At 40.6% G+C, this 18,554-nt stretch overlaps 1 protein-coding gene across 1 annotated transcript in view; it reads left to right on the forward strand.

Annotated features, from left to right (window-relative positions):
- Nucleotides 1-478: 478 nt before the first annotated feature.
- angpt1 (angiopoietin 1) overlaps nt 479-18,554 on the forward strand; it is a 56,801-nt gene continuing 38,725 nt past the window's right edge. Inside the window, exon 1 of the mRNA XM_030741881.1 lies at nt 479-1,261. Within this exon, the coding sequence (XP_030597741.1) occupies nt 857-1,261 (405 nt within the window). The 5' untranslated portion in view covers nt 479-856. The remainder of the gene's footprint in view (nt 1,262-18,554) is intronic.

The following is an 18,554-nucleotide window of genomic DNA, read 5'->3' on the forward strand; positions in this document are numbered from 1 at the left end:
TTAAAAGAAAAAAGAATAAAAGACCAGGAAAACATTGTTTCTAAAAAAGATCTTGCTTATGTTAACTATGGGTTTGTGCTGTCAAGAGAGAAACAAAGGTGACAGGTTGGTAGCACCTGGTATTAGCTGAGTAAGGAGAAAAGAGCAGATAAATTAAATGCGTGCGTTCAAACGAGAGAGCAGGTCAACCACATGAGCCTGCCTGAAAACTGATCCTCACAGCCTAAGCATGTCCTCTGTGCTGGGGTCTCTTCTGCCAGGATCTCTCTCACACACACACACACGCACAGACACACACGTCCATGCACAGAGTCACATTCCTCTGCAGGCTCTACAAGGGGCAGGCGCAGAGTGTGCTGGAAGCTTGGAACTGCTCTTCAGGGTGAGCGTCTCCCTCTCTCTCTCTCTCTCTCTCTCTCTCTTTTCCCCCCGGTTGTTAAGTCAGCGAGCAGAGGAGGAAAGGAAGGCAGAGAGACCAGGGGAGGTCTGACGACACTATCCCAGCATACCCAGCACCTACTTTAAATGTACACTCTGATAAATGCAAGCAGGCTTTGATTTCCTGGAGGAACATCAAGAAATATAACCAAGCTGTCACACTGCAAGCCATGTGTGCAACTTTTCCTGCCAGGACAAAAACTTAAAGGAGGTTTGGAAATATATAGCGTGTGTATATTGTCCATGGCAAAAATCTGCATGAACTTTCATTGCTGGAGGTCCAACTTAAGGATGGATGATAAATGTTTCAGGCTAACGTTTTCTGATTCGGCCCCAAAGATAACATCTAGTAAAGCATAGAAGGAGAAGCCAAAGATACAAGAAATTTAATCACCTGCAACACCGCTTCCAGGCTGATATGATGCTGTGGCACCACTACAGCCGTCACCTGCTGTCGCTGGCGGCACTTCTGGTGATTGTGAGCTGCGGAGGAGGTGAACTACGGAGAGGGACGGACAGCAGCAGCAGTAGCAGCAATAATGAAGGAAGTAGTAGTAGTAGTAGTAGTAGTAGTAGTAGCAGCAGCAGCAGCAGCAGTAGACGTTTTCATAAGATCCAGCATGGCCAGTGCACCTACACCTTCATCCTACCTGAGGGAGAGGGAGCTGGAGGTGGCTCCTGCAGGGAGGCGAAAGCCAGTAGCTCGCAGTACAACGCCAACTCTCTCCAGAGAGACGCTCCGCCACCTGAGCCAGACTTTCCCAGCCAGAAGATCCAGCAGCTCGAGCACATTATGGAGAATTATACCCAGTGGCTACAGAAGGTAAGGGGGAATTTTATATGGAAAACCAGGTGTTAGATTTATTTATTTTAACATGAGCTTGTCTTAATGGTGGGCTGAGATAAGAATGCAGGGGAATGTTCCCGTTTTAATTGGAACCACGCTGAAAATCCTAGAATTGCATCTGCATGAGAGTGAAGCCGTTTCTTTTGAAGTGGCCACGCTGCTGTGTGTTTGTTGAGATATTTGTGTCTGCTTGGGTGTGTGGTCTCCGCGGAGCGTCTGTTTGTAGCTTCACCAGATACCTTGTTTTGGTTTGTGGATAAGACTGTCAGACTAAAACCATGCAGTGTTTGCTGTTTTCTTGTAGTCGACACGTAGTTTGTCAAAGTGTTTGTCAGTAGGAGAGTTTATGTGCTTTGGAAGTGGAGCTTTTTTCTTTTTTTTTTTTTTTTTTTTTTTTAACCGCCCCCGGGTGATACTGTGTGGCCAATTTCAAAATAAAATTCCAGAGAGATGGTATTACCACACAAAAACATTGACAACATCAATAGAAAAGAAGACAAAAATGTTAGAATGCACTGCTGTCAACTGGATGACTTACACCTCATGACTCCTTTAGCTGTTGAGAAAGCAGCTTGGTCTCATAGTGGCACTAATCTTCTTTGCTCCTGAGTTGACTTTTATTAGTTGGGGAAAAATATGTGTTTTTAATAAGACACAAAAGAGGATTAAGTGGGATATTTTGTTGTGGAGCTGTGTGCATGGACTGAACTTTTTGTTTCTGGATGTCACACAGCTGTCTGGTTTTCACCCACAGACATCCTGTCTAACACATCTCCCGTTTTCCTACTTTCTAAGTACTTTTCGCTGAGCAGATTGCACAATTCCACAGACGTCCTGTTGAGTTGCATAGATCGTTGGTCATACAGCAAAGGTAGCTATATGTCAGTCACCCTCTGCTCTCCAGTGGGCCGTCTCTTTAATGGCAGGAAGTCAGAGGAAGCCCCAAGAGACTCAGAGAGGAGGAAAAGACAGGGAAAGAGAATGCACTCTTTATTTTTCTTCAAGTGTGAGTTTAGCTTGAAAATCCAGATTCATTTAAAATAAGTTCATATGAAAAAGTTTATTGAACTGATGCACTGGGTGAAAAACTTCTAATCAAATCTTTTTTTAAAAAAATGAAGATCCGCTGGGTTGCTATGTTCAAATATGGTTCTTGTGTGATGTTAATAAGATGCGAATTCTGAAGCCATATCTGATATGACTTGGCAGGCACCCTGTTTTTCAGGCTTTGAGACTTTGTGTCTCCAAAAAGACCAAGACCATCTCTCTGAAATGAATACACGAATCAAACAAACAAACTTCCAAATTTGGCATCACAGGCTCTCCCACTCCTCGACTTTCCATGGTGTTTTTGCTCCCAAATAAGATTAGCATGCCCGATCTGTGATTAACTCCTGAAGGCTAATGGCTTATTTTAATATCCACAAAGCATGTCAGTGTAACACACATGCACACAGTGTTAACAACTGTTGGATTACAGTGTAAAGGGGGATTTATCAACCTGAATTTCATCGATTAATCTGCTCGTATGCGATGAGCGTGTCCTCAAACTGTCTGAGCTTACGCTGCGTCTGCTTTTCATTTTCTCACAGAAAGTCAATTTTCACTCCTCAGGTTGGAGGAAATAGTCATTTCTCATCAATTAACCAGGCGGTGGCTGGAGTCTGCTACAGCGAGATGTTGACTGAGTTTGTAATTAGGGGGGTAGTGTTGGGGGCTACGCCGCCCTCCAGCAATTTCAGAGTATCTTACAAAAACCACAGAACACTGAGAAATGTGTCTGAATCCAACTTACGTATAATGCTACAGTACACTATGTTGTGCTGCGAATTTTACAAGGCCGTGGGAAAGGAAGAAATATGAGAAAATGGTGATTTTTGTTTGTTTTTGATTTTTATTTATTTATTTATTTATTTATTTGCCAGTTTGAATCAAATGTCTGAAAACCTTCGAGTGTTTCTGTCTGCCTCTCAAGTACCAAGAAAGGCCACAGGTGAAATAATACCGGCTTTATCTTTGCTCAGTGAGCCTCATCCGATAGTACAAGGGACCCTATGAAAACACAACAGCAGCATTCGTGCACTGAAGGTTTGACTAATGGGACTTCTAGAATAACTTTCTCCTCAGATGTAAGCATGGGAGCCCCAACTGCTGCTGTTGTGCTTCTTTCCTGACACCTAGTAGTTTGTCTTGCAGGACCTAAAACTATTTTATCATAAATTTTTTGTTATATGCTCTGAATGTGTACTGATAGTGTAAATTAAAAAAAAAAAATAAGCAGGTAGATCAGAAATAAAAATGAATTGCCTCTTGGTGATTTCATGAGGGAAGTTTAAATGCACAGTGGTAATTCAGACTAATTACACTCTATTGGGGGGTGGGGGTGGGGGATACATCAGGATGCAGTTAACATTTTTCATTGGACAGAAGATTAAGTGTCCCGGTTGGTCTATCTATCTTAATCACGCCGAACTTTTTACTGCTTGTCTAAAAGAAAGCTCGCCCTGATGTCGCTCCAACCAGCCCTGATGAAAGAGACGGACAGAGAAGATTATTATAGATAGCAGCCCCGTGCCTGGGCTTTCAGTCCAGTGTGGGGGGTAGACAGTTAAGAGTGATGTAGCAAACAGCTGCTGGGGAAGTGTTTTAAGCCTGAGATCTTACCTTTGTCAACCCAGGGTAGAGTATATGGACCTTGATAACATTCCTAACCAGTCAAAGGTGGCATGTGTTTGCTCAAGGATTACTTCTTTTCCTGCCCGCAAGGTGAAGAGCCACGGGTGAGCTTTCTGACCAGAACTTAACAGAATTAGAGATTGGAACAGGAACACACACACATATATATACATACATAATAATTTGTTCGAGTTGTTTAGTTGACTATAAAAAATGCCAAAAGTAACACAGCTTGACAGACATAAAATTGTATTTTTGACCCAACAAGGTGATTGCCAAAGAGCTAGAGGACAAAAGAAGAAGTGGTAGACATAAAAAAAAAGAGAGAACCACCTACAACAGATGAAAAGTATCTGACAGTCATGTCCTTAAGAACTAGGAAAATAATCCAGCAAAGACCTGACACAGGGCCTGATAGATTCATCTGGTCTTTCAGTTGATCCATATACTGTAAAACATGATGTAACCTCTAATAGAATAGAAATGGAAATGGTAACATCAAAAATCTCACAGGATTCAATTCCTGTAATGCACTTGTTGCTGCAGCCCACTAATCTGTTGCAAACCCGTCAATCTGAACAAAATGCTAATGCTAAAATACATACTATACAACAGGGAGGTACAGAATAGGTTTTCTCTAGTTTTCTCCAATTCTTGAACACTGGCATTTATGCTAGAGTCAGTGTCACTACTAGTAGCATGAGGCTACTACTGCTACTACTGGACGTTACAGAGGTTGTACAGGTAGTCCAACTCCTCCAGGATGGCTCATATGTGCCGTTGCCAGAAGGTTTGCTGTGTCTCCTAGCACAGTCTCAATAGCATGGAGGAGACAGACAGTTACTCTAGGAGAGCTACACAGGGCCCTAGAAGGTCCTTAACCCATCAGCAAAACCAGTATCTGTTTTTTATGCAAGGAGGACCAGGATGAGCACTCCCAGAGCCCTACAAAATAACCCCCAGCAGGCCACTGGTGTGAATGTCTCTGACCAAACAATCAGAAACAGATTTCATGAGGACGGCCTGAGAGCCTGACATCTTCTAGTGTGCCCCGTGCTCACTGCCCGGCACCCTGGAGCCCAATTGGCATTTACCATAGAATACCAGAATTGGCAGATCCAACATTGGCACCCTGTGCTTTTCACAGATGAGAGCAGGTTCACCCTGAGCACATGTGACAGATGTGAAAGGGTCTGGTGAAGCTATGGAGAACATTAATACTGCCTGTAGCATCGTTCAGCAGGACCGGTTTGATAGTGGGCCAGTGATGGTCTGTGAAGGCATACCCATGGATGGATGCACAGGCTAGGCAACCACACCCTGACTGCCATTAGGCATTGGGATAAAATACCCTTGCCTTTGGGTTCTTAGAGGACAGCATGCAAGCACATTTGCATCGGTTGCATATCCCTTTGTGTAGACTCCTACCTACAAACGGACACAAATGCAGTACCATAAAACAAGCGTTTGATACAAGTGACTTCACTTTTCACACTTAGTACCATAGTACCACCCAAGATGTGTAAGTAAACTTTATTATCACTCAGTGGAGTTTTCCCCAAAAAGAGGCAACAGTAAGTTAAAAATGATGTGGATCCCACACCACATGCTGAAAATATACCTTCTACGCCTTTAATGTTTCAGGGATAGTAAATTCTTTTGGCACAGACGGGTAATTGGTGAGCCAAATTTCAAATCTGCGCTCTGGAGTAGACCTTCTCATTTCCCTCCTGGTGGAAACTGCAGAAATTTATATGCCAAACTAAGCCGTTGAATGTAGGGAGGTGGGAAAAAAAAAAAACTATCCTGGGTGTCATATTCCTGTGAAATTCCTATCTTTCTGTCTTGTGATGAACACGACTGTGGATAAACAGTGCTTTAAAGGATATACCAACATGTGGGCAGCAGCATGTTTCCCTTCCATATTGGGAGCTCATTTGAGAAAGAGTGAATATGTTTCTCTACTTAATGCTGTCAGAGGGCCACACAGCGTGCCTGTGGATCCAAAGGGAAACCTATCTATTTTAGTGGTGACTTCCTCTGTAAGAGTTTATTTTCACTCATAATGTTTTCCAAAACTAACAATTGGATGGTACATAAAGACTTGGATATGCTCAAAGGAATAAAAAAACCTTGTCCTTCTGGACCTCTAAACTTGTAAAAAGGAAACCATAGAAATTATAGAAGGACACTAAAATAACAGCTTCCAGAAGGGTTTTCTTGGTTGCGCTTGTGCTGTTACTGTAAGTGAAAAGGAAAGAGAACGTTCTGCTTCTGCATGTCATGGGAGCAAGGAAAAACATTAAAACAATGCCACAGTGTTTCCACATGGACATGAAAATGGGGTCCAACATTGTTAATGTTTCTGAGTTTTAAGTAAAGGGGGCATTTAGCAGTTTTGTCATGCTCAATAAGCCATACCGCTTTGTTTTCAGACTCGCCTTTTTTTTCCAGAGGTCGTATTTCAATTAACTGGTGGCCCCAAACATGATGGCAGCTTTGATACTGGGCAGGCAGGTATCGTACACCTATGTCTCTTTAAAGTCAAATGAATGAAGCAGTACGGTTCTAGGTAGTGTGACAGGCCATCTTGAATTTGTCTAGTTTCCTTTAGTGCTGCGATACAAAGTAACCATTTGGTTTCTTTTTCCATCATTCATTTGACTGAATTACTCTCAGGTGGGTACTTTATTGAAGATTTATTTTGTTTTAATTACAAGGTTATACATTTGGCTAAATGCATGCAGGATTTATGACATCCCTACTGAAAACATTGTAGCTATAGCTTGTAGCTTGGCACCCGCTGATGCATCTGTAAAATAAATTGAGAGTTTCCTCTTATAGGCTCATGTTTCCGTGTGCGCTCACTCTACTAATGGTGCTAATTTTTCTTCATTTGGTTGTTGGAGGTATTATGAATGTAGCTGCTCATGTGATTTAGGCCACTTGCATGCAGTGAAACAAGTTACACACATGGAAAACCGTATTATTACTTTTAATCATCGTTCATAAAAAGTTGGAGGTCATTTGAAGTCTAGCCCCAGGCCATCTGATTAATGCGAGGCCTGTATTCGCGTTCCTTTTAGCTCTTATGGTCAATCGATTGATCTGAAGGTCAAAGTGGTAATGCTTTATAGAGCTATTTAAAACTATGTTTTTACAGCCATTGTTTTTATTGACAACATATAAGCATATAGGGAATGATATATATGGGAATTCTAAATATACTACATATGTTACTTTAAACCTCTGACCTCTTCTTTAAGGTCAAATAAGGTCAAACTTTCATAAAATGTCTTTTACCTTTAAAACAATGCTTAAAATTCCACTGTCCTTTTTGTACTGGCAGCATTTAGGAAATAATACCAGTATATGGGGATTCTGAATATAACATTATAGTTTGCACTTTTAAGTTTCACATCTGCCTTTCTTTCAAGTTGACCCCAAAATGCATTCAGAGAAGGAGAATGAGTTGCCTAGTTAGTTAAAAATATTCAGCAGTATAATATTATATTATAAGCTCAAGTTATTCATGTCCAATTTTTTTACAAATCAATATTAATTATCCATCACCTACTCCTACATGATGTTTGTGGAATCAAAGTAAACATCCCTCATGCTACCGTCATCTGACTTTTACTGTACTGCAAACTTCTGTTTAAAAAGAACAAAGAAATCAAAAGGAATATACTGTGTATATATATATATATATATATATATATATATATATATATATATATATATATACACACACACACAAAATGCAATACTATTCCCTTAAACGTAAGTACTGCCGAGAGAGTGAGCTGTCTTGGCGGAGGTTTGGGCTCCTTCTTGTTTGTACTGAAATACCGATGTTAGCAGCTTTAAGGTAAGTGTAGATGTATGCGTTTTAAAGTTTTATTCTATTATGACATTTAAATATTTTCTTATAAATTTGCTGAAACAACAAAGCAAATATTTTTTTTCTCCCCAAAAGAACGAGCATACATAATATTATTCTGGGCAGACGAGTGAAAGCCATTAGTACTCAGAGTGGAAGCTGTCGTCAGAAGAGTTGCCAAAAGCAAAAAGGTTCTTGTCTGTATCTTTGCCACTGCTAAGGTTGAGTGATTATGAGCCAAATGTGAGATAATAAGCAGCTTAGATAGAGTGGAACATTAGACATTATAGTCGATTAAAGTGCACAGTTAGTAATGTAATGTGGTGTTATTTTAGCCTGCAGCAAATCATGACTGTGTTTAAACGTACTTCAGTCGAAGAACTGGCTGTTATCATTGTTGTATTTTTGTTTTATAATGACTCTTGATAAACAGAGCATGATAATATTACTCACCCATATCTAGTATTTATTTTCCTCCAGACTTAAGTTCATATAGGTCATATGGTGTAAATCAAGGCTTGATTAAGGTCAAAGGAACTGATACGGCATTAAAAACAAAGCTCTGTTTGGATATTTGATATTAAGGCTCCTTACAATGAATATCGCAGGACGTCTTATTCAGTTTGGATTTGCAGTAATCTGTCATACTTTTTTTGTTCTTTCTTTCTTTTCTTTTCTTTTTTCCACAGCTGCTTTACTTCCAGGAAAAGATAACTGATAAAATATCCATTTCTTGTGTTGCTGATTCTGGCAACGTGCCGGCGAATGAAAAATGAGGATACACTATGAATTTGAATGCTCTCGCTACATGCTCCAGTTTATGTTCATCCAATTTGAAAGTTCACTCTAAGTTGTGTTGTTTGATCCCCGTTTATGATAATTTTTTATTCCCATAGATATTTCAGGGAAGTCTGTGAAGTGGAAGAAAGATTCCTGAATCCGCCTCAGAATGCTGCCTTTGAGGCCTGCTCTCCCTCCAGTGTCTCTTCGACTCTCCCTGACAGATGTTGCCTTCTGAGTGGGTGCCTTTGTTTGTCATCGCTGGGGAGCCTTCCAGAGGTTCCAGAGGGCAGCCCCATTTCACCTTACTTGGAGTCAGCCTCGCAGATTATGTGTTTCTCTGACTATGAATTGAAGAGAATCACAATCAGATGTTCAAATATAAGGAGAAAGGGCTGTAGTGAAGCCAAGTTGCGGAATACCGTTGACAGGAAGCATGTAATGGTGAAAAGAAGAAAGAAGACGATTGGGACAGACTGGAAAATAGTAGAAAGAGGATAAACAGCTTCATTCCCTCGCAGTGTGGCCTAGACAGATCTTCAAATGAGTAATGGTTGTCTCCATTGTTTTTGTTGCGTACTTGTGGTGGCAGGATGTGAGCCACTTGTTCTTAAGGCCTTCGTGTCACATCTGAGCATTACTTCACTTATTTATTTAATCGTTTATTGTCGTGCGCACGAGGGAGCGGAGCTGGCCGGTGGCTGTTGAGCAATGTATTGAATTACATCTTCAGACGCGCACATCCTGATGGAATTCAGTCTGGAGCAATTCAGAAGGGCAGGCTGTTTATAGCCTGCCTCTGTTTTCTTTGGGCGCTTTGGGCACATGAGTGAGTTGGGTCTCGGTTTATCGCTTTAAGTGCTGCGATTGGTGTGACACTTTATTCAGCCTGCTCGCGTCAATACACACACAGACACACACGCCCACACACAAACGAAACAATATAGACGCACACACACATTTGCACCCACAAATCTTAATATTTGTTTTGAAAGCAAAGACACTCGTAACCCTGTACAGAGTTGTGTTTGCCTTAGCGGGGACCTGAGCCAGACTTCTCATATTTCACAGAATACCACAGCTGGAGTTGGCACACTCACTGTAGACGTGTAGAGGAAAGTCAGTAAAGCGGGTTGCCCTGTGACATTTCTTATGTTCCCCGCTGTTAAACAATAACACTCTCAAAACATTGTACAGTGCAACTCAAAAGTCCTCATAAAATCGTTTTGACTCTCTCGGCCGTTTCAACATGTTTCTTTTCTTTGGTCGTTTCAGCTGTTTGCACTTTCAGTCACAGAGCTGTTTATTAGTTGATAAGGACCACCTGCTGCACACCAAAATTATACAATTCCAGGGCCTAAGATGGGTAAGTTTTCAAAAAAAATTTTCAATTCAAAATAAGCATACTTCGACCAAGTATTAAATCAAGTCTGGTAAAATGAGGCTCTAACAAATCATTTCTTGTACAGGGAAGCTGTATGATGGAGTTTTGAACAGCAACATTGCTTTTAGTCCAGGCTACACCTATTGCCACTATTTTTAATTACAGTCCTACCAAAAATATATTTACGTAGGGACTCTGTTTTAGATAAATTCATAAAATCACATTTGCACTTTAAATAACAAAAACTCTGTCTAGTATGCAACAAAACAAAATCTATATACAAACATGCTCATATATAATCACTTGCTAGTTGTACCTTGCTAGAACTAGGCACCTTAATTCTTCGTGGCACATTCCTGAGAGTCGCTGCAGATCTGTGAGCTGCCGATATGAATCAAATCCCAAAGGTGCTCTATTAGATTGAGACCTAGTGATTGTGGAGGTCATTTGAGTAAAGTGAACTCATTGTTATGTTCCAGAAACCAGTTTGAGATGATTTGAGCTTTGTGACATGGCGCGTTTATCTGCTGGACATGGTCAGCAACAATGCACAGGTAGGCTGTGGCATTTAAATGATGCTCAGCTGGTACTGAGAAGCTCAAAATATGCCAAGAAAGTATCGCCCATGCCATTACAGCACCAGCAGCAGCCTGAACCACTGATACAAGGCAGGATGGATCCGTGGTTTCATGTTTACACCAAATTCTGACCCTACTATCTTAATATTGCGGCAGAAATAGAGACTCATCATCCAGTTCTGGTGAGCTCTTGTGATTTGTTTCTTTTTTTTTAGCTGACAGGGGTGGCACCCATTGTGGACTTCTGCTGCTTTAGCCCATCTGCTTCAAGCTTCGTTGTGTTGTGCCTTCAGAGACGTTCTTCTGCGTACTGTGGTTGTACTGAGTGTCTATTTGAGTCGCACACATCTGCTTTCTGGCAGCTTATTAATTAAAGTTCAATAACCAAGTGTCTGTGTAGGTTCTCAGGCTTCTTCTGAAGAAGCCTTCGGGATGAGAGGTGAAACATCTTCAAGAAACAAAAAGAAGTCCAGTCGCCCCCCCCCCCCCTTTTTTTTTTCAAGCTCCAGAGACAATAACCAAGTGGTTTCCACCACTTAGTGAGGCAAATGCTAACGTTAGTTGTAAAATGAGCACCTGAGTGGGTCATATCAGTAACACATAACCCCTGCACACAACACACACATCGAATCTGCTCACTTGATCCCATTGTCACGCAATTAGTTAACAACATAGCTCATTTTAAACCTGTGAGACACGTGAATGTAACAATTGTACCTTCATTTGACTTCATGACTCTGCTTGTTACTGCTACATTGTTATTTTAGTGTTAGAAGGCAAAAGAAAGGAAAAAAGAAAATGAAAAAAGTGTGTTGTATTTGGTGTTAGCCTGATGCATCAAGCTGTTGGCTCTAATGATTAGTGCAAGTGGATTCTAGCAATCAAGTGTTGTGATTAGTGGTTGAGAAAGCTTTTGCAGACATTTAGGGATGAAAAAAAAAAATGCAGTGTAGCATTTTTCTTGATGTATTTCTCCTCAGCAGTAACAGTGCAGTGACCTAACAGAAACTAGCTTAGAAATCTGTTGTTGATTGAAAAGATGGATGTGCTTGTTGGTCCGAGTTTACAATGAAAATACAAATGGTTACAAATAGTTCCCGAGGTTTATTTAAGTTGACATGTTTGCTGTGGTTCTGAGATGGAAAGGTTAATCCTCCAGAGGCCCGTGTGTGCGCGCGCGTGTGTGAATCTGCACGCGCGAGCCTACAAAACGAGTGTGTCGCGTCTGTGTCCGTTTCTGCATGTGTGTTTGTGCGTGACTTTGTTTTATCCGCACGAGCCTGTTTTTGCCTTTGTTTGGATGAGATGACCTTGAGCTTAACCGATAGTCGGAGAAGGATCCCAAAAGATGTTGCATCTCGGGGCTTGTGCAGTCACTAGGTGCAGAAACTGGAACAGAAGCTGACACATGCTGTCAAACAGCACTCACATTATGCATGTAAATGTATACACCTTAGTGATACATGATGTCTATGATGTCTCGTCTGATGGCGGGATGAAAATATAAGTTACAAGTTTACAAGGGAGAATAAAAAAACAACAAAAAAACAGGAAGGGTGATGTTACTGTTTTCCTGTAATCTACCTTGACTATGGAAATTATCATTATGTTAACCATTATACAACCAAGATTCGTGATTTTTTTTTTTAAGATTAGAAACCCGGAGTTTTCAGGCGTGTAACATGATGTTCATCAGCAGACGCAGTTTGCTTCCAAGTTGTCATTGAAGAGCAAATGTTCAAATTTCAGTTTTTCTGAGCTCTGTGGGACTTCTCACGTTGGCTTAATGGCTAAGGTTTAAAGTTCATTATGTCATCAGAAATGGCAGCTTTTTATTTTCATGATGTTATTGTTTTACAGTCCACTTAGTACCTGGAACCTTTAAGCCTTCAAAGTAATCACAAAAAAGTGGAAAAGATGTTTTGTTTTGTTGTTTGAGCCTGACCACTTCAGTTCAGTTGCACTGGTTGTGATCATTTGATCCATCCTTTGCTTTTGACTTTGTTTATACACAAATCTTGAGTGTTGCTGCCTATGAAATTCAAAAAATAAACAGAAACTGAACACAGAGAAACCCGGGGATCAGACAGGTAATGGATACAGTGTGTGCGTCTCTGAATCATCTTTGTCTCTACTTCTGTCTTATTTAGCATCCTTGCACGACAGAAAAAAGATGTCATTTGTCAAAAAAAATGAAAGTCTGACGAATTGCGCTGTCATTTAGCCGTGTCAAGAACTTTTCAAATGGATTCATACTGCAGTTTTTCTAGGAAAAGGATCAAACGCATGAGCAGCAAATGACAAAAACACACAAACATGCAAATTATCAGCAGAGGCCAAAGATCAGACTACTCATCGCTGCACATCATCGATAAGAGCAGCATCTACTTCCTTTTCAGCATATGTGGTAAAGCTCAGGTCAAACCAAAGCTGTTTCATGTGTGGATGTTAGCTGGGCTACTTCAGCCTCAATTACTTAGAAGTGCCTCGTGCAGCCATTGACAGGGCATGTTAGCAACAGTGGAAGCGTGCAAAATGACTGAAAAGTAACATAATCTGGACCCGATGCGATAGCGTCTCTGTGTCTTTGGTGCTAGAATCAAAGCAAAGCAGACATTGTAAGAAAGAAGGGGAAATGCAAACACGTGCAGATGGAGAGATATGGAGGGAGGGATGCCGAAAGAGAGAGTGTAGAACGCTGTAAGGCCGTGCTCAGCTTGCACTGTGGTGATTAACTACAGGAATGGTTTGTGAACTCTGGAGTCTATGCTTAATAGGATGTTAGGATGAAGGCTAAACGCAAATATGACATTGAAGGAAACAACCCTTGTCATTAAATGCCCATTCATTTTGATTTAAAAAGACACCCAGCTTGGTAGATAGTGGGGCTGGCACACAAACTGGAACTGCTTTTCCCAGAAGTTCTGCCTAGCTAGGAGGTTTAACATACAACACTGTATGCATTAAGCTTTCTGTCACAGCTGAAATTAAAGCAAAACATGCCCCTTTTCATATATTTCTGCAACTTTTTTTGGCAGAGGACTCTCCTGCTGGGATGTTTTGAGGGTATACTGGAATGCTATCTCAAATATTTGGACGTAATAGCCTCCTCCGTGGGATGGTGGGTTTGCTATCCCTGTGTGCTTAAGTAAAGGGGCAGACTGACATGGCCTGCAGCATAGAGACAAAAAAAAGACAAGAAAAGGGTACATTCCTGTCCAGATGTGTCCCTAAGGAAAGCTTCTCATGTTGGATGACTAAGCAAGCCAAGACTGTCCCTTTGCTGGTGCTCACTGTTGAAGCCATCTGGATGAATGGTAGCAGGTCCAACTTTGTTTGCTTGTTTGGTTTTCATTATGCATTCCCATGTCTTGGATGACTGCAAGTACTTCCTCTCCCATAAGGCTAGATAAGCAAAATTAATTGAAGTAATTTTTGGACCAATTTTGACATTAAAGAGCGCCATTGTAACCGGAGTATTTGTGAAAATATACATTTATATGCACGCTTTCCTTCACTGTATTTGTTTACGCTTGTCATTGAAAGAAACCACGTGATGTCTCTAATAGCGGCTGTTGCATGTGCTTGATTTTGGAGTCATGCATTACATACAATACAGTATTGTGCAGAAGTATTGAGCCACCCCTCTTTTTTTTTTTAAATATATTTTGCTAGGAAAATTGGAAACAGGTGCAGTGGTTTATTGAAGCCTGTGCAAACATAAATGGAAGTACAGTATATAAGGCAAAAAAAAAAAAAAAAGGGTGATTGTACAATTATGACGAGCTTGAAGGTCAATATCTGGTATGGCCACCTTTCTTCTTCAGCACAGCCTGAACTCTCTTAGGCAGGTTTTCTCAGGAATAGTTCTCCAGGCTTCTTGAAGGGCATTCAAAGCTCTTCTTTGGATGTTGGTGGCCTTTTGTTCCATTTTCTTTCAAGATGATCCAACACTACTTCACTAATATTGAAATCCAGGCTCTGAGGAGGCCAGTCCGGTTCTTTTGTTTTTCTATTCAGGTATGCTTTTACTGCATTGGCATGCTTTCCAGATAGTATTGCATGGTGGATCAAATTCTGATCAAAAACTGTACCGTTCTGCATTCATAATTTCATCAATTTTGACAAGAAGCCCAACACCACTGGCTGCAATGCAGCTCTAAACCGTGACAGAGCCTCCAGTGTCTACAGATGGCTGTAGACACTCACTGTTGTACCTCTCTCTTGACTGCTTTTGCACATATTGATGATGATTTGACAATATGAACCAAAAAAGAACTGTTGTACCTTCCAACTGTACTTAATGCCCACTGCATTGTCAAAAGGGACAAGAAATAATGGTGTGTAAACTGTACAACCAGTGCCTGGAAATATGAAATTCATATAGAACATAAACATTTTACTGTGTATTAGACATATGACTAATTTTGTTAGTAATAGTAATTGTTTATTACTAGTTAATAACAGTAATAATACTAGTTACTAGTTAACAAATGTTTAAAAAGTATTAATTTTGAACCCTGTTTGTATGTGGAAAATCAGACCAGCTTAAAATATCTCAATAATAAAAGTTTGTTCCTATCTTAGATTTTATGAGGGAACCCCCCTTTCTGTGCAAGGGGATTATCTGGAGGTTTTATAGGTGGTGTAATGATAGCCTGTGATATTTTTATATGTTTCTTATCTAAGACTTTGCAGTTATTTGCGTTATATGTAGTTTTGCTGGAATTTGGGCCTAGAGAAGAGCCAAATTCTCCATGAGTAGACCAACTCTGAAAATTCATTTCCGGAATAAATTTTCCTTGTGAAAACAAGCAGCGTCTGTATGACCATATCAAAAGCAATACAAGAAAAACATTTCTGTTGGATGTTCTCACACATGCTCCAGAGTGCTCCAGAAATCAAGTTAAGGCCATCAAAATGTCCTTCTCTCTTTTTTTTTAACGCCAAAGGAACGTCTGTGCTTTTCATAAAACAATGTCAACACATTTATTTCTCACAGAAAAAGAGAGATTTCCTTTGTTTTACCTTTTTTCTGGTAGTTTATCACTGAAGGCATGTGTTGTAGACATAACACTGTCAGTTTTAGATTTAAAAAGTCCTTCCAAGTTTGACCATTCAAGTAAGAGAAAGCTTAACATAGATTACATAAAATATATGTCTCAAAAACAAACTGACAAAACAGACTGAACGCAGCAGGAACACGTGCACTTTTTGTTTTTGCACATTTAACGCCATCGAAAAAAAGTTTTAAATCTAAATTTGATCCAGCTTTGTGTTTCAAAATTGTGATTAAGTGTATCAGAAATTTACTTGAAAATCAAGGCTCATTTCAATTGAAGCATTTTAACTAGCCGCACACAGATCTCATCAGTTGTTTAAAAAAAAAAAAATCCCCACATCAAAAAGTATTACGTGCATTCTCCTTTCTGTTTTTGTGATTTATTCGAATTGTTAACGCTGAGTAATGATATGCAAAGTCTTATAGTTTAAGAATATCTGACAAAATGTGGAAAATATGATCATCAATTTGGCTTAAAAACTTGTGCGCTCTGGTTAGAAGTTCTGATTTGTTTTTCCTGAGAAACATCACCCAGCCTCGAATGCACTAGCCAGATAATCTCACTTTCTTTTATTGGCTGCCCTGTTGACAAACCATCTCGACCGTAACCCTTTGAAGGGTGAAAAATGTCGTGCCTCCGAACCTGCCAAGCAATTTGGGGTATTTCAAACTGCACATTGTAATTGGCCTAATCACTTAGAAAGAGCTGGTTTATTTCAAGTTGTGTACACGTTTCATTTCGAAATGCAAAACCACAACAAAATTAGCATCAATACTAAGCATCCTGACAGGTTGACAAACGGGAAGAAAACAAGAAAGAAAGATATGAGGGGGGGGGGGGGGCAGTGCTGGATCAGCAGGTGTTGGCAGTTACTTGGTTGTTTTTCAGATGGAAGAATTTGTGGAGTGCTGAGAAAGAGGCTGGACAACCCAATTCATTTCACACTCCTGTTTCTATCCTAAATGATCCGCCATCAGCATGTTTACTTCTTCTATTGCTTACAGAACTACACAAAGTAATGGTGTAACATTCATGAATACTTCATTCTGTGGGAATGAGCTCCTTACAGAACTGCATATACTAATGTATAAAGCTCTGTGCAGCAGGGGCACTAATAAGATTTTGTCTTCATTAAAGTACTCCGTTACGTTCCTACTGGTCCTATCCATGTTCTAATCCAGTGGTTCTGGGCGTTGTATTTTTTTTCCGGGGGGGTGGGTGGGTGGGAATTCATTATTTCTACCCTAAATGTTGCTTCTTTCTATATAGAGATTTCTCACATGGTGTCAAGTGCACATTGCTCAAGAGCTGTCTGCCATGTTGGACATTATACAACCGCTGGTTGCAAAGAAAAAACTGTGGTTGCTGGCTGTCACTAGCTGTCTGTTATTGTTGCTTTTGTCACTGCAGTTGTCGGTAGTTTGGGTGGATGATGCCAACTTTTCTGCCAACACGAACCAAGCAGCAGCAAACCTTGAGAATTTATGAGAGAATGTTTGCCTTCAGAGTCAAAGTCGTGCCTCAGCAGCCAACACATTTCAAAAGGCACAACGTTTACTTTCAGTCTCCATTTCCAGTTTGTGTTGCACTCTTCACAGTTTCGCAAACGCTCAGCTAGTAATTAGCAAGTGTTTATAGACAAGTCAACGTCTTCCATGCACGTTACCAGCAACTGCAGCAACTTGCTAGTGACCAGAGCAATTGCAAGGAGGTTTTCACCAGCTGGGAAAAATACATTTTCCATAGGGACCCATGGTTGCCAGGATGTCACTGACCAGTCTCCTGGCCTTTGTGGCTTGGGCTTTTGCAATCAATTTCACAGCAACTGCCATGAACCTCCAGCAACCACTCACCAACTGGTCAGGGAATACACATTTTTCTCTCACAACCAGTGGTTGCCAGATGGTCGTGGACCAGTCTCCATGCCTGCGTGAGGCCATATTCACTTGATCCTTACACTGTCACACCTCACAAATGACAGATCAGTTAATGCCACATGGTTAGCGGTTACATGACTGTGAAACCTAATTAGCCAGTGTGAGCCATGGAGTGACAGAATTAGTGACTCAGGTAGTGACTCACTACTACAATGCAAAGTGCAAACCACAAAAACTAACTGAAATAGAAGCTTACAGCTTTCTGCAAGTTAGAAAGTCTGATTTAAAAAGTTAATAACATTTACAGCTGCCGTAACTGAAAATGCAACCTTAAGCTATCTTTTCCAACACATGTCCATGAGTTTCACGGATAAGGATGAAACCAAGTTACAACAGTATAAGTAACTTCTTCATGCAAGTTTATCAAAGTCCTCAGAAAGTACTGAACTTTGTTAAAATCAAGGTTTTTATTTTGATAGCAAGACGGACCAAGTATGGTATTATCATTCTGTAATCATGCTGCGTCCACAGATGCTGAAACTGGTGCTCAAGAGGGGTGTATCAAATAGCTCTTTTAAAACTGGCTGGCAAAATAGTCCACTTAGACATGCAGGACCTCTGTTTGTTTCCTATTTATTTTATGTCAGTCCTTCTCACTCACATGACATCCTGTGAGAGGACAAAAAAATGTGGCAGCAATTGAGTAAATCCCTGGATGCTGGCCACTGGGGCAAAGGTCACAGAGATCAGCTACGAGTTCAGACTGAGTTGTTACTCACCTAATCTTGACAGAGTTTAAGACAGTGGTCCTAAAACTGTTTAAAGGTGGCTTTGAAAGCAAACAATCAAGTCACTAAGTAAGATGGTTTCTTCTATTTTATACAGCTGTGGAGAGCGGCAGTGCAGTAAGTCTGGGTAGAACCTTCAAAAGGTCCACTAGAGTGAATTATAGACCTGGATTTCAAAGAGGGGCATCAAATTCACCTTCCGCTGTCAGTGAACGATAAGAAGGCATAAGTGGAGCCTAT

Source organism: Archocentrus centrarchus, chromosome 11, assembly GCF_007364275.1.
Source record: "Archocentrus centrarchus isolate MPI-CPG fArcCen1 chromosome 11, fArcCen1, whole genome shotgun sequence".
Lineage (NCBI taxonomy): Eukaryota > Metazoa > Chordata > Actinopteri > Cichliformes > Cichlidae > Archocentrus > Archocentrus centrarchus.